The 22,896-nt window shown below is 42.0% G+C and overlaps 1 protein-coding gene across 4 annotated transcripts in view; it reads right to left on the reverse strand.

The window, feature by feature from the left end:
- Nucleotides 1-22,896, reverse strand: part of OSBP (oxysterol binding protein) — a 131,866-nt gene that overhangs the window by 16,322 nt on the left and 92,648 nt on the right. For all 4 annotated transcript variants that reach the window (XM_085859547.1, XM_085859546.1, XM_085859545.1 and 1 more), the window contains 3 exons: nt 13,715-13,867; nt 12,310-12,555; nt 3,951-4,071 (listed from right to left, as the gene is read on the reverse strand). In XM_085859547.1, the coding sequence (XP_085715673.1) occupies nt 3,951-4,071; nt 12,310-12,555; nt 13,715-13,867 (520 nt within the window). The remainder of the gene's footprint in view (nt 1-3,950; nt 4,072-12,309; nt 12,556-13,714; nt 13,868-22,896) is intronic.

The raw sequence follows: 22,896 nt of genomic DNA on the forward strand, positions 1-22,896 counted from the left end.
CACCAAACCATACCCTAATTTATTCAAGTCATGAGACTAAAAGTCGTCATATGGAGCGACCTCTAAATCACCTCCGATCAAGCTAAAAAAATTTATGCGCGTTATTGGATCATATTACAATAATTTTAAGCTTGTGGAGCAACATTCTATTTTTTCGACTTTTTTGGACCACCCTAATATAACCAACCAGTCAAGTTTCATCAAAATCGGTTGACTCCTCTGGCCTCCAGAGCTGTCCATTCCATACAAACAAACAGACAGAAAACCTGAGAATAGTGGTAGTCGAGCGACCCCCCACACACACACACACACACACACACACACACACACACACACACACACACACACACACACACACACACACACACACACACACACACACACACACACACACACACACACACGGTTTCTTGGCGATCAGTAACTCCTAAGTTATCTTTTGTCAGGAACTAGTGAAACTTAAATATATATATATATATATATATATATATATATATATATATATATATATATATATATATATATATATATATATAAATACATTGTACAACATTGTGGCTGGTCCCTTGTGAAAACAAATTCAGGCAGGTTAATGCAACCTATAAACTAGAACGGGCACTCATAGAGCGCATACCTTCGCCGCCACTACTTTTTTTGTTCTTAGTACGAGTGTGGGGAACTGGTTTCATATGAATGGTCTTATAACAAACCACATATCTATAATGTCATGACCCCCCCCGACTTTCGGGGGCTACGGACTAAACAACAATCAACTCACGTCGTTTTGGCGAGTCTTCACTCGCAAGCTCGGTGAATACAACGTTTCAACAAGAGAAGGTAATCTCGTTTGATGCTGGTTTCATGCAAATCGAATAAGAATTGACTGAGTTATGCCGAAAACTGCATATTTTTCAAGGGCGTGACCACCCCCCCCCCGACATTTTACCCCAACTGGTGACATGTGTTATGACGTCATTGTGTCACAAGATTGGGCATTAAATTCTGAACATTTTGGTGCTGGGTTCATGTAAAGCGGACAAGAATTGACCGTGTTATGACAAAAACCGCATATTTTTCAAGGTCGTGACCCCCCTGACCTTAGACCCCTAACCAGTAACAAGAGTATGGGCGTCATTGTGTCATATTGCATATCACAAGATGAGGCGTTGAATTCTGAACATTTTGGCGTTAGTTGCATGCAAATTGAATAAAAATTGACCATGTTATCGTAAAAAGACGATTTTGACATTTTCGTGACCTTGACCTTGACCTTTGACCCGAACGATCCCAAAATCTAATCGAATGCTTCCTGGCTAATATCCAATCATCCCACCAAATTTCATGCAATTCGGTTTAATACTTTTTGAGTTATACAAATCACAAGATTACAAATAAATAAATAAATAAATAAATAAATAAATAAATACACGCCGACCAAAACATAACCTTTCGCAGAATGCGAAGGTAATGAAAGTCACACCAGGGAAGCAAAATTTGTGCGGAATAATAGTATTTAATTATTGCTTATTGATATTACATGCTGGACAAGGGCATTTGTGACTTTCTAAAACAAGGCTAAAACAGAGTAGAGCCATGGCCAGAGGCCTGCAAAAGAAGAATAAACACAACAAAAAAAAAAAGAAAAGAAAAAAAGATTTGGGTTAATACGCTGGAACATTGTTTCATACATCAGATTGCATGTGGAGCTGCCAAAGATGTACTTTTTAGCTTCCATTGAGAATGACATTCAGATTTACAGTAAAGAATGATGGCTTTGTTCTCCTCATTCTTCGTGAACAATAGCAATTATTCCCAGTTATCATCCGCTTGTGCAGGTAACACAACACTTCTACGGTAACAGCTTTTAACTACAATCCAAAAGGATTGTACTTTCAATGATTTCACATCTTGCTACTTTTTTCCCTAAATCAAATGTGACAATAGCAGCTGGAACCAAGAAGTGGAGGGAGGGAGGGGGGTACCCCTCACATCATTTCCCATAAAGTTGGGATCAGCAACTCAGAGCATGTACATGGCAGGCCATGAAAAGGTAAATATATAAATAGACAAAAAAACATAACTCAACAACAATAGACATTAAATAATCTGTTAATGCAAAATGTTAGTACTTATACCAAGTGATCAATTTTTCCTTGAGCCAAGCGAAGCATTCATTTGAGATGTGGGATGTGGCTCCATCTTATTGAAACCGCAGATTTTCATTATTTCTCACCTTGTTCAATAGGTAAGTCTTCAGCATGTGAAGATAACGATCTGATGTCACAGTTAGTAATTTTGGTATTAGAATCTTCAAAAAAAGTAGGGACCGTAGATTTGTGATGAACTCAATCCACACCAGACGGTGATTTTAGAAGAGTTGAGTGATGCTTCTTCATGTTCTTACGACTTTTCCAATCCCCAAAATCTGCAATTCTGTTTATTCAACATCCCCTTGATGTAAATATGGCACTCAGAGAAAATGTCGTCATCAATACTGAGGTCTTCATTTTCTGGTGCTTCACAAAAGCAGTTACAAAATTGAAACAGTCTTCTGTGATCATTTTCATCAAGTGCTTGGAAAAGCTGGATTTTGCCAGGAAAAAGGAGAACATCTTCCTTCAGTATTCGTTGCAAGGATGTATGACCATTTCTTTTTTCAGCTGAGAGTCGGTCATCATGTTGACTTGAATGGATTTCTCTCCCCATGTTGCAGTACAGCTTCATGTCTCTGGGACACGGACATCAACACGACATCCCGAACAGCCCCCATTTGCATTTTGTAATGAGCTAGTATCTCTCATCACGCCTTCATTGTTTTGTAATCAGGTGCACGAGATGCTGGGAATCTTCTATGAAATGCTGTCTGCGCTCTTGGGTGACTGTTTTGATGAATGTATCATAAAAAATATGCGCTGCTTCATGTTAAATTGCCCCAATTATATTTGATACAGTACTGTCAGACCCAGACATTCACAGTCCACCATTCGCGGACCCCACGTTTTCATGGTTCATAAAATGTGACCTGCTTCGACATTCGTGGCACTGTGCTTCACATATTCGCAGGTTTTTTTTCTTCACGTTTTCAGTTTTTCTGTTCTGCTTCTACATTCGCGGCCTTGTGTTTCACGTATCTGTCGGAGTTTTGATTTCCCCGAATGAATCACGAACCGTCAGGAACCTATCCCCCCTTTTCCAATTGAAACAATGCCTCGACATTCGCGGCATTTTTCAGGAACGTATCCTCCACGAATGTTGGGGTCGGACAGTACCGAAAAAAATTAAAATGCTATAAGAAATCTAAGAAAACATGAAATTTAATCACAACCATATTACCAAGAAAATCTCGGCATTATCAAATGTTGCCATTTTTATTGTCCGCCCTGGATTATAATTGGCGCAAGTATTTCACAAATGGGCTGGCCAGGACCAATGGTCGACCGTAGCAGATTCAGGTAGCGATTTGGAATTTGTTCAAGAGTGCCAGGAATAACTCACCGACTCGGTTGAAAGATTCTGTGGGATCTTAATGTCCATTGACTAATCAGAGCAAATAAGACACCAAGCTTAATGCCGATCTGAGGGAAGGCATGCACTTTGTCACTTTGCCCGAGAAGCACCAATCTGACAGCATATAATTGGGTCGGGAATCAAATCCAGACAAGACAGCTTAAAGGTTAGCACACCAGATCTGCATCATTGTGTCAGACTAAAATGCTAGTATTTGCTGGTTGACATTAAGGATCCGAAAGCCCCTTCGGAAAAAACAAAGAGTGGGCCATTGTGCGTTGGTATGCTGCCTACTTTACCATTAAAATAAATATTTTTTTTTATACTTCTCAGGTCATATATTCAGAAAATTAAACAAACAAAAAAAAAGGAAGAGGAAAAATTGGCAAAAACATCAGAAAATTTGGATAATCGAGATATGATGCTCATATACCTGTACATACCTAAAGGACTTATAGAGAGGTACTTTCCACGGAACTTGCTCGAGAGGGTGATTTCCTGCCGAAGCTTCCATCCATGTTTCGATTCAGCGTAATGAGCTGCTGCTGGCGGATGATGGCTCACCTAGAAATAAATGAAAATGTGAACAATGCTTGGGAACGGATGAACCTCCATCAGCAGCAAATGCAGCAGAAATGAACACATAGATGGGACTGATGAGCAAATCTGGCCCAAAACAATGATGGTCATCTCTACAGAAAGTTCTCCCCTCATCTAGACACAAAGGCCACTATCACAGGTGATCCCCATCCATACTCGTGATCTCTTCTACCCCAAATTACCTCATTCCCAAGAACTCCCTTTCTCCAGGTTATTGTGACCCTCCCACCTCTCGTCGCTTGTTAGCAGTCAGTCGATTTGTACTTCAGTTTCATCCCCACTTTCCCCTTGCTGCTGTTTCATTCACCTTGTAAACTTGGTGTTGGCTTAATGGTTAAGGTGGCTGGCTTGGGATGTTAGGGTCCTGAGTTTGAGCCCTATCGGCCACTGAACTTACACCAGGTGGGGTTGACTCAGACTGGCTATCATCCTTCCGAGGTTGGCAAAACGAGTACCCGTGTACTGGTCATAGCAGTGCATCAGTGACAGCTGCGTCCATAATGATGCAACCAGCAGCCACAAGACTGCACACGAGAGTGTGTGAGTGTATTCAGTGTGTGCAGCTTGTTCACGTGTCTGTGTCTGTCTGTGGCTCTCCCCTTGGTCTCACTCTCACTTCTACTCTTCTGTTGGTGTCTCCCTTTCCATTATGCTCTAGCTCTTCAGCGAGCCTCAATCGTGAATGCAAAAAAAGGCAGCAATAAGATACAAATTTCTTTCAGAGGGTGTCCCAAAATAAAATGGGTGGATTTTCACTTGGTCCAACAAAAAGGAATAATTAATGTGAGGGTGTCACAATGGACAATGTAATTAGAAATGAACAGGAGAGAACCAACATCATAAATATATGTGGCAAAATTACAGGCCGAGACTGGGAATCAAACCCAGGTCTTCTGGCAAACTGTACCAGTGCTCTGCCATTTGAGCTGTCTGGGCGACCCACGAGCTGAGCAACGCAAGACCCTCTCATGACAAGGCCCTCGTTGCTCCAATGGTTGGCAGCGAGTGCCCGGGAAGCAGTGGGGGAAAGAGAGTGGCACTTGTATATGTGGAAGAATTGCGTTGCTCAGCCGGTGGGTCGCCCAGATAGCTCAGATGACAGAGCACTAGTACGATTTGCCAGAGGACCTGGGTTTGATTCCTGGTCTGGGCCTGTAATTTTTCCACATATATTTATGATAATGGGCAATGTGTGGTTCAGGACATTTATGATGTATGGAGGAAACCTCTCTGGCAGTGTGGGGGTGGGGGGATTCCCAACATAATTCCTATACAATTTTTTTACTCTTTTCTACCGACTCTGCTCTAATATTGCTACCTCTCTTTTGGCCTCTGACGCTCTCCAACAACTCCAGGATGCACGTGTTGTTCCAGTAACTTCCTTCTGATTAAACGTCCAAACTCGAGGCCGACTGAACACCTCATCTTTGTTAATTCTCACTTCCCCAGTCTATGGAGGCACCTTGCAGAAGCTTTTCTGGCTCACTCTTCACTGCAGGGCTTCAAACAAACAGTGCACCACCATCTCTTGTCATCCCCAATTATGACCCATGATCTTTATTTCACCCATTAACCTTTCCTCATTCAACCATCTTACTTGCTAGTTTCAGTTTCTTCCTCTCCTCCCTCTCTTGACATTTGTCACACTGTCAGTTCCACCTTGCTCTTCCATGAGCCTCGTGCTTCTGTAAAGAAAAAGGCTTAAAGGGAGGGATAATTTCATTAGATTAATTAGCCATCTCAAATGTGTTTTTAGATGAGCTATCTCGATTACGTCTATTAACCTCGACAGAGAGGGCATTTAGACAGAACCACATCATCCTTCAATCTCTGGGCTGTTTCACGATTAAACGTGCTATATTTTTCTCAAGTTTAGCCCCTCACGCTCTTTGAAGCTTCACTCTGTTGCAGAGTTGTGGTTGAGCAGACTCTTGCCACCTGACACGGCGTGTGGGACGCCTAATTGGATATGAACATCTCGGTTTGTCTGGAAATCCAACAACCAACGCCTCCCGGAGTGCATTATTGTTGTCTGCATGAAGTGACTCGGCTAATTGCGTGCCAATTGTTTGGCTGGGTAATGTCTGGCCCAATGACATTGGAGCTCTTGGGCAGGTAAGAAAAAAACAAACAAAATAAAAACAGTTGGACGGCATGCCAGAGGGAGAGGGGGGAAAGAGAAATGGGGGACCGACAGGGAGAGGATTGAAAAGGAGAGGGACGGGGAGGTGAGAGGAACAGGGAGAGGAGAGAGAGGAGGGACAAGGAACGGGGAGAGGAGAGGGGACAGATGAGAAAAGGGGAGAGAGCAAGAGCGAGAGCGAGAGCGAAAGGGTCATTTGCTCCATGCTGTAGCAGTTAACTTGGGGCATGGGGAACGGCACCGCAAATGAGTTTTTCTGCAGAGCACACATCAGTAATTGTGAGCTGTTCCATCGTTCAGTGCATCTTTTATCATCCCCCTCCTTGCCTTTCTATCCTCGTTGGAAATGAAAAGAACACGTATATTTAATTCCACCCTGATTTACATGTGATTAAGGATCCTTTGAACAAGTTAACAGAGTAATTCGGGCCCATTCTATTGAACTAATCTATACAAATCAAAGGGTGTGTGGGTGTGTGTGTGTGTTTCAAGTTTTGCAGGCCCATTTCTGTGCATCTTCCCTGCAGCTGCAATTCCTTTGCTATCCCTATTTATAAATCGTTAAACCTGTTTGTTCAAAACGATGACGTTTATTTTCTTTTGGTTCTTGAGTCTATCCTCCCACATGTTAATTGAATAAGCTTGTGTAAAGCCAAATTGCATCAAATTATCAATGGTCGTTTGAACGCTGCGTTGTAATCATTTCAGTATCTCGACTTCATCTCACAAGGTCTCCTTTCCGCTCGACTGGCCTGCAGAGTTTAACTCCGGCGGGATCGGGATAGCAAAGACTAATTCCCATTTCAACATATTCCCTGCATCCGTTTGTTACAATGTGATGAATGGATTTTAAAAATCAAGGAAGAATCTAAAGGCACATGACCTCTATTATGATTATGAACTTCCAAGTTAAATATTCAAGCCAATAGGAAGACCCAATAAGATGGTTAAAGAATGGAAAATCTCTTAAAATATGTTGGTTGAGTCAGGAAAATGCAAAGCAGGAAGAAATAATGATGCACACGTGCACAACGAGATGGCAAATGTATTATTGATACAACAGATTGACATCGAAATTCACACAGAAAAGAAGATGTGAACACTTTTATGTGAAAATTATGATACTTTTTCATATATTTGTCGTATCAATGGGTAAAATAATAAAAAGGTGCAAATAGTTGATGGAACTTAAACGTAAATAATCGCCTCACCATATATGGCGATTGATGTCAGTGGTGAATTTAGTCCCAAGAAGGCTTAAAATTTGAGAAACGAATTGCCCAACTAAAACGCTGCGTGGATGACATTGTTGTTCATCTCTATTTTTCCATTACAAGTCAAAATCAATACTTGGAGAGACACTTCATAAAACGGAAGCCAAACAGCCTGGTGCCAGGTTAACTCAATCTGTCGGTGAGTGCTTGCTTGCTACATCTGTGGTTGATCCATGATGGTGCCCGACACCCAAAACTGCTATTCCAGTCAAAAGGCAGCTGACTTATCTGCAGTCAGGTTGCACAATAGGGTGGTCCAAAATCATAAGGGAAAAATTCAAAATTTGAATATTCTTGGGGCATGTTGATTATTTTGTTCCACCTGACTAGAAAATACTCCTGGCAAAATTTGCCACAGTTCAAAAAATATTTAGGAGTCCATCAAGAGCAAGGAAGTTGTTACATCCGGTGGGAGAGAAGACGACGTCAGTGGGAGAGAGGGAGACGTCAGTTGAGCTTTCGGTTCGCTGTCGGTCGGTGTTAAAAGTACTCTTTTATTTTTCTTTTTTTATCTCTAATTTTTTTCTTCTTCTTTTTGATTCCCAGAGTGAGTGAGTATGGCGTGTTCTACACGGAAAAGCACGGAACTGTTCTTCTTGGATCAACCATTGGAGAAATTCACCTACCGCCAGTTGCCCACTGCCCACTGAGAACATTTTATGCTCTCTCCTTTAATTTTTCCTGTTAGTATTGTGACATTATAATGAATCCGTTGAGAGACTTTGATGGACCCCTAAACCACCTCCAAATCTGCTAATTTTTTGTTTCTTTGCCAAATCGTTCCTGACGTTGAAAAACGCAAACATGCCCATGAGAAATTCGAACTTTCATTTTTTTGGACCACCCAATTGCACATGTTAAAGATCCAATGACAATGACATGAAAAGAGTGGGTCAATGTGCCTGTATAGCAGCAAAATTCACTCATGGTTAAATGTACAATTTGCACGACTTGCCAAAAGTGGGACTTGTGGGGGTATGGATGCGCTGCTCCGGCACGTGCTCCCATACCTGACCTGATGCTGCAAGGGCATCACAAGCCAAATGGCCTCCGACCGCATCAAAATATGTCTTGTATTTCACAGAAATACAGAAGCAAGTTAGTCACTTTCAATTCATGTACAATTAGGCCTTTCTTGCCCCGAGTTCTTTCGTTCCTAAAACGTCATACCTTGCATTTCATCCTCACATGACATACAGTAGGCCAAAATACTAGCTCTACAGTACTTCAGAGCAATTTGTTCTCCTGATCCATATTTAATATGACGGTCTGTCTGGTTTCCCTTCTCTCTCTCAACACTTCATGCATCACCACCAAACTTCGTAGGCATAATTAACAGTCCTACAATTCTGATTCTGACATCTTAATATATTTGCAACATTTATTCCATTCGGCCCAGACAAAAGTAGACGTCGATGTTCCAAAGCAAGATGGCATTCTCACCAGTGGTGCTTCAAGCACAACTGTTGTCATTGATTCTATGCATTTCCTGTCGCATCAAATGGCATTCCATTCTATCACCCATTCCTGACCGGTATATTGGTCGTATTTTGTATTCAGAACAAATACTGCAGTTTCACCTTTGCTTTCGCACTTGGTCCACCTTTTCTTACAGGAGTAAAAACTGCTCTTTAAAGGTTGGCACATCACCTGAGCCAAGGAAATCAGACTTGGATAAGAAATCAACTGTTCTTACGAGAATATTGGGCTCAAATGTAGGGTAAGAGCAGCCATTGTTTGACATTTTATATAAACGAGGTTTTCCAGCAAATGTGGGTGCTGCATGGAACAAGAATTCCTTTGGGGGACCAGGCAGCCAATCAGCCAATCAGCTTTCAGCCAGAGATGAATTTGGACGGCATTTCAAATTTTGCTGTTGCTTTTACTCTTTCCCTTCTGTTACAGAAAGGACAATCGAGGGCTTTCATTGCAAATGCACCACCACCATTCCTTTCACACTGATGATGCAACCATTTGGGTTACACCACACATACAGCCTTGTATGTGTGGTGTGTGCAGGTTGAGCTTGACAAATATATTCTGGCCATTGTGGTGCAACACTACCGCCGAAGCATCAGGTAGCAGGTTAAGGCTGGGTCAGAAATCAAACCGAGACAAGACAGTTCAAAGGTTATTGGGCTACCTCTGAGCTGGATCACTGACCTGAGAGTTCTGGGGGTGTGGTATGAGGTCGTATGCCATTTGTCCCAACACTGTGGTGAAATCTGCAGTTTCACTCCAGCAGTTTAACTTCCATGTGCAGATCCATTGGCTTTCATGAAATGAGTTTTTTTTTTTTTACCACAAAGAGAAACTGGAGTAATTCGACTGCACGCAGTCGACGGGTATGCCTCCACTCTCCCGCACAAACACTTGAGTATTGACATATTTGACCCGTGACCTTTATCATGTCTGGCCCAAAATCTAATCAGTTAATTGCCCTGTCGAACTTCACCCTTGTACCAAGTTTGATGAAATTCTGTCCAATATTTGAGTTAGGGCGTAAACAGTAAAATTCCAGAGTTTGACCTTGATCTTTATCACATCTGGCCCAAAATCTAATCACTTAATTGCCTGTCTTACTTTACCTTTTTACCAAGTTTGATGAAATTCTACAATTTGCTTCTTGAGTTATCGCGTAAACGAAAATCCGGACGGACGGACGGACAACCCAGAAACATAATGCCTCCGGAACCCTTGGTGCGGAGGCATAATTAAAAACATACCATCAGAGATGGGGAATCCCCCGCCATTGAAAAATAATTGAAATCAGATAAGCGGTTTTCCATTTATTAGAAAAAAATTTTTTTCAAGATGGCCACCCCAGTCGGCCATCTTGGATCCGGCCACGCCCAAAATCAATAGGGTTCTTCCTTTTCAGGTTGTACATGTGTGACCCAAATTTCAAATTGATATGGCGAACAGTTTGAGTTATCGCCCTCACAGCTATAAATATTGACGCCATAAATGTTGATGCCCAGCCAGCCAGCCGGACGACCGCCCCAGTTAGCCATCTTGGATCCGGCCATGCCCAAAATCAATAGGGTTCTTCCTTTTCAGGTGGTACATGTGTGACCCAAATTTCAAATCGATATGGTGAAAAAACATTTTTTTCAAGATGGCTGCCCCAGTCGGCCATCTTGGATCTGGCCACGCCCAAAATCAATAGGGTTCTTCCTTTTCAGGTGGTACATATGTGACCCAAATTTCAAATCAATATGGCGAAAAAACATTTTTTTTCAAGATGGACGCCCCAGTCGGCCATCTTGGATCTGGCCACGCCCAAAATCAATTGGATTCTTCCTTTTCAGGTTGTACATGTGTGACCAAAATTTCAAATTGATATGGCGAACAGTTTGAGTTATCGCCCTCACAGCTATAAATGTTGACGCCATAAATGTTGACGCCCAGCCAGCCAGCTGGACGACCGCCCCAGTCAGCCATCTTGGATCCGGCCACGCCCAAAATCAATAAGGTTCTTCCTTTTCAGGTGGTACATATGTGACCCAAATTTCAAATCAATATGGTGAAAAAACATTTTTTTCAAAATGGCTGCCCCAGTCGGCCATCTTGGATCTGGCCACGCCCAAAATCAATAGGGTTCTTCCTTTTCAGGTGGTACATATGTGACCCAAATTTCAAATCAATATGGCGAAAAAACATTTTTTTTCAAGATGGACGCCCCAGTCGGCCATCTTGGATCTGGCCACGCCCAAAATCAATTGGATTCTTCCTTTTCAGGTTGTACATGTGTGACCAAAATTTCAAATTGATATGGCGAACAGTTTGAGTTATCGCCCTCACAGCTATAAATGTTGACGCCATAAATGTTGACGCCCAGCCAGCCAGCTGGACGACCGCCCCAGTCAGCCATCTTGGATCCGGCCACGCCCAAAATCAATAAGGTTCTTCCTTTTCAGGTGGTACATGTGTGACCAAAATTTCAAATGGATATGGCAAACAGTTTATGAGTTATTGCACTCACAGCTATAAATGTTGACGCCCAGCCAGCCGGACGGACAGCCGGACGGACGACCCGGGTGATAATATCCCCCTTCCGCCACGCGGCGGGGGATAAAAACCAGACAGGTCGGTGGTCTCTCTGACTTCTTCCGCCTCCTTTCTGGTCTTGCATAATCTGCTCTTTCCTTGCTTTGTTGCCCCCCTCCCCCTCCAGTTCTGTACAGTCCGCACATGGTCCATCATCAACCCCCTTCTGGTGAAACTCCCAAAATCGAGAATCACTGCTCACCTCTCCACTCATTTGTTCCTCTTTTCCCAACCTGTAGAGTTACCTGACACATCCTCTTTAACCTCATTCTTCCCTCACCTTCAAGACAGCTGTTCACCACAATCTCAGATCATCACCCATCCACAAACCATGATCTTTTATACACCTGTTACACCACCCCCCCCCAAACCCCCATACACACCTTCCAAATTTCAAGCTTCTGCATCCTAAGAGTTTGCTTCTGTTTCCATCTTGAACAACCCATGGATCTTCCTATACCCCTCATTCTTACCCACATCTTTTGTTTTTCTGTCTCCATCTATTTTGTCCATCAGCCCTGCTGTTGGAGTTTCCCCACTTTTTCTGCTGTTCCTTTTATTCTGTTGCTTCCCTATCCATTCTGTGTTCTAGCTCTTCCATGAGCGTCAACTTTGTATATCAAAAAAAAAAAATTAAATTGGAGTCGGTGAGATGACATACAAGGCACATAAATATTTTTTTTTTCTTAAAAAAAATATTTAAGTATAAAAGAAAGAAAAACAAGATTGACATGCCTGCTCGCAAAGTGACCGGTAGCCATACTCTTCATAACGATCCAGCTCAAAAGTCTCTCCAAGAAGTGGGTTGAAGGGCTTGCCAGTACGGAAAACCGTTGTGGAATATGAGGAAACAGAAAAGGCAGCCAAGTAACAGAGTTTCTCAAGGCCGTTCTCACACTTAGCTGCCTTGTCGAGGAGCTCAGAGTACTCAAGGTCCTCTGAAAGCCGCTGGAGCATGGACAGGGGCTCGTTGAAGTTCACCTGCAGAGGAGGAGGAAAAGTTACCAAACTTTCAACTCACTTAATCCATCCAGTCAGTCATTCCAAAAAACTTGCAATACTTACATTTGAGGACAGGGTGGCAGGGGGTCAAAACATTTAATTTCAAAACAATGAGCATTATAAAAATGCATAGCAAGAAACCAATGTATCAGTAATCAAGAAAGATGCCTGCTATTGTGGGTATGCCGATACAAGTTTGAGCAGGAGAAATGAATGGCAACAAACGATCCACAGCTCAATTGCCACAATCCTTTGAGCACCAGAGATGAAGCAGAAGCATGCAAAAGTGCTCGAGTTTCGTTGTTATTATCTCACGTACTGACAAAGTACAAAGTTGGTTTCTTAAGGGGTCGGTTTATTTTGCAAGAACGTTCCTTCCAACACCACCCAGCAGATGCACAAATGTTTTGATGAGTATCCAAAAGAGATAAACAAAAGCTTCTCCATATTCACCAAAACATGTGATCACCATTATGCTGTCACAATGTAATTGCACTATGAAATGCCAGTTTTGAAGGAGACAGCAACACCCAAGAGAAGAAATGTTTTCAATTTTAACAGAAATGCTCAAAACCTTGTCACGCCTCATGTGTATTAATCAAATGAACGAACAGAAGCCCATGGAAAAGTATGTCAAGATAAAAATAAATAGAAAGGAAGCCTTTTATTCTTGCACTGGTTGAAAGAGCTCAAAATGGGAGGTTATACATTTCTTAAGAGCAAAGAAAAAAATTTCAGGAACATTTGAGGCAGCAGTCTGTTGCCTATACACTGCCTAGGTTAAATTTTTCATCTAATTGAATTAAAAGTTGCTTCAAATTAATCCAAACCTATGGGAAAATTACAATTTGGTCAAAGAATATGTGCGTGCGTGCGTGCGTGCGTGCGTGCGTGCGTGCGTGCGTGGTCTCTGAAAGGCATTTTTAAAAATAGGTTTCAGATGGAACAGAACGGTTCAAATAGCAAGTGGAGTTTTTTTTACCCCACACCCCCTCAAAGCCCAAGCCTGAGATCACAGTAAGAATTGCTGCGTAGGAACTTGCCACAGCTTGAGAACAGCCGAACGAACAACATTGTGGCTCTCGCACAACACCTTGCACTCTCGCAATAACAACGAGTGTGTCGTGCATCAGCGTACCGGCATTGGTATTTTGGACAAATCCTTGCCGATGCAGTTCTTCATGATGCTCCACAAGTTGAGGCTGTAATTTGGTTTGTCTGGAATGTGTGTGCGGCGTTGCCTGCGTGACGTTTCATCGTCTTGCCCACAGGCTGAGCCACATGAGGCCTTCTGCAACAACATGGAGGAAAAGTTATAGAAGGGCATGGCAAGATGGGAGCGAGTCAGGAGGTTGAATAACTCATTCCCAGGTTGAATTGTATTTACTTATAGCCTTTACCAAATAACTTACCTTCAAAGGAATGCACAATTGCTGGCAACTGAATTTTCTTTGAAAAAATAAAAATAAAAATAAAAACTTTAGACTTTGGGGTTGAGCTTTTCAAAAAATAAAAAATAAATAAATAAATTTCTGATATGAATATAAATTATCTCCAAAGCAATTTGGAATAATTGAACATTTTTCAATTGTGTTTGGTTGTAACGAGACAAACCCCATTTACTCAAGATTCGACTCAACATTCGCCTGGTGTTTCAATCCCTCTTAACATTACAATGCACAAGTGCAAATCAAAGCCAACCAATTGCATCATCAAAACAACCTTTCAAACAGCTGGTTGTAGAAAATTAAGTAATGCACAAATGTTTTGATGAGTATCCAAAAGAGATAAACAAAAGCTTCTCCATATTCACCAAAACATGTGATCACTATAAGGTGTGGAGATGCATTACATGGCCAAATGTACGTGGACACTCCTTCTAATTAGTGGATTTGGCTATTTCAGCCACACTAATTGCTGACAGTTGTATAAAATCAAGCACAGTGACTTTCAACATGGTACCATCATAGGATACCACCATTTCAACAAGTCAATTCGTCAAATTTCTGCCCTGCTACAACTGCCCCGGTCAACTGCAAGTGCTGTTATTGTGAAGTGGAAACGTCTCGGAGCAACAACAGCTCAGCTCTGAAGTGGTGGGCCACACAAGCTCACAGAACGAGACCGCAGAGTGCTGAAGCGCGTAGAACAGAAAAATAGTCTGTTGTCGGTATGCAACACTCAATACCGAGTTCCAAACTGACTCAGGAAGCAACGTCAACATAAACACTGTTCATAGAGAGCTTCATGAAATGGGTTTCCATGGCCAAGCAGCCGCACACAAGCCTAAGAACACCATGCGCAATGCCAAGCGTGGCTGGAGTGGAGTAAAGCTCACCACCATTGGACACGTGCTCTCTGGAGTGATGAATCATGCTTCACCATCTAGCAGATGGACAAATCTGGTTTTGGAGGATGGCAGGAGAACGCGACCTGCCCGAATGCATAGTGCTAACTGTAAAGTTTGGTGGAGGAGAAATAATGGCCTGGGGCTGTTTTTCATGGTTCGGGCTCAGCCCTTCGTTCCAGTGAAGGGAAATCTTTACACGACACAATACAATGACATTCAAGAGGATTCTGTGCTTCCAACTTTATGGCAACAGTTTGGGGAAGGCTCTTTCCCATTTCAGCATGACAATACCCCCATGTACAAAGTGAGGTCCATACAGAAATAGTTTGTTGAGATCAGTGTGGAAGAACTTGACAGGCCTGCACAGAGCCCTGACCTCAACCCCATCCAACACCTTTGGGATGAATTGGAACGCCGACTGCGAGCCAGACCTAAATCGCCCAACATCATTGGCCGACCTCACTAATACTCTTGTGGCTGAATGGAAGCAAATCCCTGCAGCAATGTACAAACAACAAGTGAAAAGCCTTCCCAGAAGAGTGGAGGCTGTTATAGTAGCAAAGGGGGTACCAACTCCAGATTAATGCCCATGATTTTGGAATGAGATGTTTGGACGAGCAGGTGTCCACATATTTTTGGCTATGTAGTACATGTTAGAATGTGCCTCATGATCAAACTTGCAATTCAAATCTAAATGGCAAATACTTGTTTCTTGGCAACAACTTTCAGCTGAGCTTTAAAAATAAAAGTGGACTTTGTTATTTTGCTGGCAAAAGCTTGAAGAGATTGGTGACAGGTGTTGTGATCTGTCCTGTGCTTGTGGGGGGAGGGGATCCACAAGAAAACCGTCTTGGGGGCTAAATGGTCCAAGCTCATTCAGTCTGACTGTCTGAGAAAGACTCGCACATTCCTGGGTAGAATATATAAAAAAATGACCATTTTTACAGCCATTTTTCCCTGCTGTGCAGGGGTTTGGCTTTTCCTTGAGGTAATGTTTTATGGCCGGATGCCCTTCCTGACGCCAACCCTGGTCGCCTCTTACGACACACAGGGATATGGTACACCTATTCTAACCGGGGCATACACCGGGACCAGTACACTGGCACTCATTTTGCCGACCTCGGAAGGATGACGGGCTGAGTCAACCCCCTGGTGTTAATTCAGCAGCCAACGGGGCTTGAACTCAGGACCCTTGGATCCCAAGCCGCCACCCTAACCACTAAGCAAACACCAGGCTTACATTCCTGGGTAGAAATCCTGCAAAATCGATTCAAATATTTTGAATAAACTCTGATACAGATATATGTCACCGATCGCAATTCCATCAATTAGAACACCACCGCTCTTTTTTCAACTTTCCACAATGCAGTGATCAAAACCTGAGTCTCCTCACTGATGCTACATGTTACCATACATTGGGTTTTGCTAGGGGTTTCAACAAACTCATGTCGACATGCAAACACAAAAATAAACAATGTGAAAACATTTCTTTAACTGCAATAAATAGCGAAATAAATAAATAAATAAATAAATAAATAAACAAACACAAAACATGCCAACGGACTCAAGAGTGATGCAGATCATTGACTGAAGCAACCTAAAGGTCCCCTGACATGCCAAAGTACATAAATTTCATTTATATATGTCCTAGAGAAGGTTTTCATCGTGATTTCAGATCTGACAGTTTTTTCACAAAACTCATTCTGTAAAATGTAAAATTAAAAAAACAAACGTCTACGGGAACGCCCCTAAAAATTCTCCTGAAAGGGGCGTAACCCACATGACGTCACATACAGTATGTCAAAGGCTGCACGTTAATTACTCGGGTTGGTGGTCTACGTGATTCTTTTGCCTTCCTGTGTGTTTCCACATTGGATTGGTCAACTCAATCGCTTTGTTCATTTCTGCTTAAAAAAAAATCTAACATTTGGTTTTGAATAATGGATGACATGGACTTTCATTTGTCTGGTAGCGACAGTGAGTGTGAGAGAAATGAAGGTTTTTCGTCAGAATCACAAGGAGAATTGTCGGATAACATAGTCGCGGGAAGTCAAGTTCAGGCATCTGGAAATGAAATATGGCCTTACCAGTTCGAGCCCGAAGCAGGACAAGCAGAGAAAAATGTCGATGAAATTCCCGGAGTTCATGACGATCGGGAGGACATCGAAGGAAGACTTGGCAATAACAACTGGTTAGACGAAATCCTATTCGTAATTCAATAATGTAAATTCGACTTGCATACTGCTCAATATCAGAAATATTTCAGTGAGGTGACGTGAACAGCGCAGCGCAGCGGACATGTTTGTTCGCAGCGAATTAATCACAAACAAGGCCGCCCATGTCATCGGCCGTGTCTCTCCGCGCATAAAACGAAGCAATCTCGCTGTGTCCGGATACGATGAAAACTTGTGTGCAGAACACACCTTGCGATACAATTGTCTCGAGTAGTCCGATAAATCTGACATTCCGTTGCATTTTTATTTATTTTATTCCTACTGTCGTCATGTAGCACCAGTAGAAAACAATGAAGAAAAGAGAATAATAAAATAAAGCTACAGCACGTCAGATTTATCGGACTAGTCTAGACTCTAGAGTTGACAAGCAACTTGTATTAGTATGCACACAATATACAAGTCAATGCGTAAGAGTCCCGAGGCTATGAGGCCATGTAATAGGACAGATAAATTTGTCTTTCATAGTTGTGCCAACATATTTTCCCTTTTTTATTACAGCATTTTGGCTAATTGTTAATGAATAGCATGCCAATGAAAGCAGTACCTTCACTTCAGAATAAACCCATGTATGTCGAGTGCATCCATACCTGGCTTGCATGTACAGTGGGGAGAACAAGTATTTGATACACTGCCGATTTTGCAGGTTTTCCCACTTACAAAGCACATAGAGGTCTGTAATTTTTATCATAGGTACACTTCAACTGTGAAAGACGGAATCTAAAACAAAAATCCTTAAAATCACATTGTATGATTTTTAAATAATTAATTTGCATGAAATAAGTATTTGATCACCTACCAACCAGTAAGAATTCTGGCTCTCACAGACCTGTTAGTTTTGTCTTTAAGAAGCCCTCCCATTCTCCACCCATTACCTGTATTAACTGCACCTGTTTGAACTCACTATCTGCATAAAAGACAGCTGTCCACACTCAATCAATCAATCAGACGCCAACCTCTCCACAATGGGCAAGACCAGAGAGCTGTCTAAGGACATCAAGGCCAAAATTGTAGACTTGCACAAGGCTGGGATGGGCTACAGGACAATAACAAGCAGCTTGGTGAGAAGGCAACAACTGTTAGCGCAATTATTAGAAAATGGAAGAAGTTCAAGATAAGTCAATCTCCCTCGGTCTGGGGCTCCATGCAAGATCTCACCTCGTGGAGCCTCAATGATCATGAGAAAGGTGAGGGATCAGCCCAGAACAACAAGGCAGGACCTGGTCAATGACCTGAAGAGAGCTGGGACCACAATATCAAAGAAAACCATAAGTAACACACTACGCCATCATGGATTGAAATCCTGCAGCGCACACAAGGTCCCTCTGCTCAAGCCAGCGCATGTCCAGGCCCGTCTGAAGTTTGCCAATGACCATCTGGATGATCCAGAGGAGGAATGGGAGAAGGTCATGTGGTCTGATGAGACTAAAATAGAGCTTTTTGGTTTAAACTCCACTCGCCGTGTTTGGAGGAAGAAGAAGGATGAGTACAACCCCAAGAACACCTACCCAACCGTGAAGCATGGAGGTGGAAACGTCATTCTTTGGGGATGCTTTTCTGCAAATGGAACAGGACTACTGCACCGTATTGAGGGGAGGATGGATGGGGCCATGTATCACGAGATCTTGGCCAACAACCTACTTCCCTCAACAAGAGAATTGAAGATGGGGCGTGGCTGGGTCTTCCAGCATGACAACGACCCGAAACACACAGCCAGGGTAACTAAGGAGTGGCTCCGTAAGAAGCATCTCAAGGTCCTGGAGTGGCCGAGCCAGTCTTCAGACCTGAACCCAATAGAAAATCTTTGGAGGGAGCTGAAAGTCTGTGTTGCCCAGCGACAGCCCCGAAACCTGAAGGATCTGGAGAAGATCTGTATGGAGGAGTGGGCCAAAATTCCTGCTGCAGTCTGTGCAAACCTGGTTAAGAACTATAGGAAATGTCTGATCTTTGTAATTGCAAACAAAGGTTTCTGTACCAAATATTAAGTTCTGTTTTTCTGATGTATCAAATACTTATTTCATGCAATAAAATGCAAATTAATTATTTAAAAATCATACAATGTGATTTTCAGGATTTTTGTTTTAGATTCTGTCTTTCACGGTTGAAGTGTACCTATGATAAAAATTAGACCTCTACGCGCTTTGTAAGTGGGAAAACCTGCAAAATCGACAGTGTATCAAATACTTGTTCTCCCCACTGTATGTGGAATCGTACCTATCCCAGCAGGCTGGTTTCAACGAACAATTCAATAAGCTGCAAAATGTGGGTGCAGTTTTTCACATTGTTTGATTTTAAAATTACCTCCTTGTGCCTTGAAGTATTAATCGTTAGTATTTTACTTGTATGTCCCTTTATTTTATCTTTGTTTAATGGAAAGGTTCAACAGTAAAATTTTATGTTTTGTGTATTTATAGCCCTTTATTGTGCATACATGTATTGGATTTGTATACGACTACGACAAGGTAGTAAAGGGATAAATAATTGCCTCGTGATTGCTGTGCATACACGGCTCAGAAGCATAATTTCTTGTCTCTGTGTGTGAGGAATGAGGGGTTGGGATGAATAGAGCCCGTGCTCAAAGTCACTGTCTTCGAAGTGGGCGCTGCAAATGACGCTCGTGTCGCTGGGGCCTTTCCAGTTTCCCTTTGTCAGCTTCACTTTAGATGTCCATATTCTCCGACGATTATCATCTTTCGGGAATACATGAAGGCTTACACAGTCTTTGCTTGTATTGCTGCATCCTGCTACGATACATCTTGCAGGCATTTTCGAAAGTACGGCTAAAACTCTTAAAAACGTTCACGAAACAATCACTGGAATTAAGACGATCACAGAGATTGCACTAACATGTGCAAAATGCATTTGTACGTACTTTATAAGGCGCGAGACATCTCGACTCTTGAGTCAATCCACTCCATGCGAGTTACTGTATGTGACGTCACGCTGCGATTCGCTGAAGTCCATTTTTTTTAGGGGCGGGGCATAGCACGTTGTGAAAGGCTCCAGAAATGATCGAAATATTGCTCTAAGTATCCCATTTTTGATTAAAAAAAAACATGGGTGATTTCTTCACTAGGAAGGTCAAGTTAATATATAAATAAACCAATGTCACCCGCAGGGTGACCCGTATCTTGCCAAAAGGTGACCACGTGTGACTTCTTTAAGGTCACACTGAGGTGAACAGAGCTGTTATCCACCAGGAGCGACTCCTTGAGGAATATCTGCCTACGAGAGATTCCGATGAGAATCGTTCTCCAGAGTAACCATGAAAAATATGCGTTCTCATAACGTCACCAAATGACGTCATAATGTCTCAAGCTTGACATATCTAGAAAGCACTCATCGAGGTGTTCAATTTGAGGTACTACACGATATGGTTCCTAAAACTTGAAAATTTGACCTTGGGGTCAAATATGTTTGACCTCAGGCGCTAAATATGAAGGTCAAGGCCAATCACCACCAAAAATTAATCAGCTGAGCGCCAGACCATGATCTATATTCCCATGAAGTTTGAAGACGATCCGATCAAAATTACTCACAAAATAAGAGTTTCGTCGACTCCCCTGATTTGTGACAAAGTGACCTTGACCTTTGACCTTGACCTTCAAAATTTTATGCGCTGAAAGGGACCTCTATAGGCCTCTGATATGCAAAGTTACAAAAATTTCCAATGATAACTGTGCTCTGCAGAGTGATTTATACGTGATTACAGACCAAAAAAAAACAAAAACAAAAAAAAAACAACATATGAAGGTCAAGGCCAATCGCCACCAAAAATTCATCAGCTGAGCGCCAAACCATGAACTATATTCCCATGAAGTTTTAAGACGATCCGATCAAAATTACTCAAAAAATAAGGGTTTCGTCGACTCCTGATTTGCGACAAAGTGACCTTGACCTTCAAAATTTTGTGCACTGAAAGGGACCTCTATAGGCCTCTGATATGCGAAGTTACAAAAATTTCCAATGATAACTGTGCTCTGCAGAATTTTTTATACGTGATTACAGACAAAAAAAAAAAAACATACAAGCTGACTAACATATCTTGCAAAAACTTCGTTTTGGCAAGATAATAACAAGTTTATTTTTCATGTCAGGGTACCTTGAAGTTTAAATGTACCAATTTGCTATAAAGATAATAAAGATGAAGTAAGAGATATGGATGAGGGATATCTACGTTTTAAAAGTAGATTTCATGATTTCGTTATTCTCCAATTAGGGCGACACGACAATTTTTCATCGCTTAAAAACTTTGCCGGAATTGAACGATGCAAATCATTCAACACTTCATTGACAATTTTCATTAATTTCACATCGTTTAATCTCCAAGAAGCACAAGCATCAGTGATACAACTTTGCATCACACTTTTGTGACTTCACAGTTACAGTTTGAACCTACATTTATTAATACTCCACCCCACCCTCACCCTTCACAAGAGTGGGAGTGGGAAGTGGCTTGCCACACCAAACCCCAAACAACATGCTTAAGGTTAGTTCAGATTGGCCAAAAACTACTGCAGCAACAAGCGAACAAACTAACAACCAATTTTCTTTTTAAAAGAGATACAATTTTTCAGGGGCATTTTCACATACGAAAGAGCATTGATGCTGCCGAAGTAGTTTCTTAGCAAGGGTCATCATGGGTGGTTTGCCATTGCCTTCCTAGTGTTGTCAGTGCTCTATCCTTACCAGAGTTGGTGTCAAAGCCACTCAATCCTCGCCTATTTATACATTTATCGTTTTTAAAACACTTGTCTAATAATTAATATTTTTTATAAAGCATTGCAGTGAAGTCTGATCCAAATAATTTTAAAGCAATATATGTATTTGTATATTGTAATCAGGCCAAAAAAAAAAATAAACCAATGTCACCCACAGGGTGACCCGTATCTTGCCAAAAGGTGACCACGTGTGACTGCTTTAAGGTCACACTGAGGTGAACAGAGCTGCTATCCACCAGGAGCGACTCCTTGAGGAATATCTGCCGACGAGAGATTCCGATGAGAATCGTTCTACAGAGTAACCATGAAAAATATGCGTTTGCCTCATAACGTCACCAAATGACGTCATAATGTCTCAAGCTTGACATATCTAGAAAGCACTCAGAGGTGTTCAATTTGAGGTACTACACGATATGGTTCCTAAAACTTGAAAATTTGACCTTGGGGTCAAATATGTTTGACCTCAGGCGCTAACCATGAAGGTCAAGGCCAATCGCCACCAAAAATTAATCAGCTGAGCGCCAGACCATGAACTATATTCCCATGAAGTTTAAAGACGATCCGATCAAAATTACTCAAAAAATAAGGGTTTCGTCGACTCCCCTGATTTGCGACAAAGTGACCTTGACCTTTGACCTTCAAAATTTTATGCGCTGAAAGGGACCTCTATAGGCCTCTGATATGCGAAGTTACAAAAATTTCCAATGATAACTGTGCTCTGCAGAGTGATTTATACGTGATTACAGACCAAAAAAACCCCCCAAAAAAACAAACATATGAAGGTCAAGGCCAATCGCCACCAAAAATTAATCAGCTGAGCGCCAGACCATGAACTATCTTCCCATGAAGTTTGAAGACGATCCGATAAAAATTACTCAAAAAATAAGGGTTTCGTCGACTCCCCTGATTTGCGACAAAGTGACCTTGACCTTTGACCTTGACCTTCAAAATTTTGTGCGCTGAAAGGGACCTCTATAGGCCTCTGATATGCGAAGTTACAAATATTTCCAATGATAAC

The sequence above is a fragment of the Eptatretus burgeri genome, chromosome 16 (genome assembly GCF_056783735.1).
Source record: "Eptatretus burgeri isolate ZD-2024b chromosome 16, Ebu_testis_v1, whole genome shotgun sequence".
Taxonomy (NCBI): Eukaryota; Metazoa; Chordata; class Myxini; order Myxiniformes; family Myxinidae; genus Eptatretus; species Eptatretus burgeri.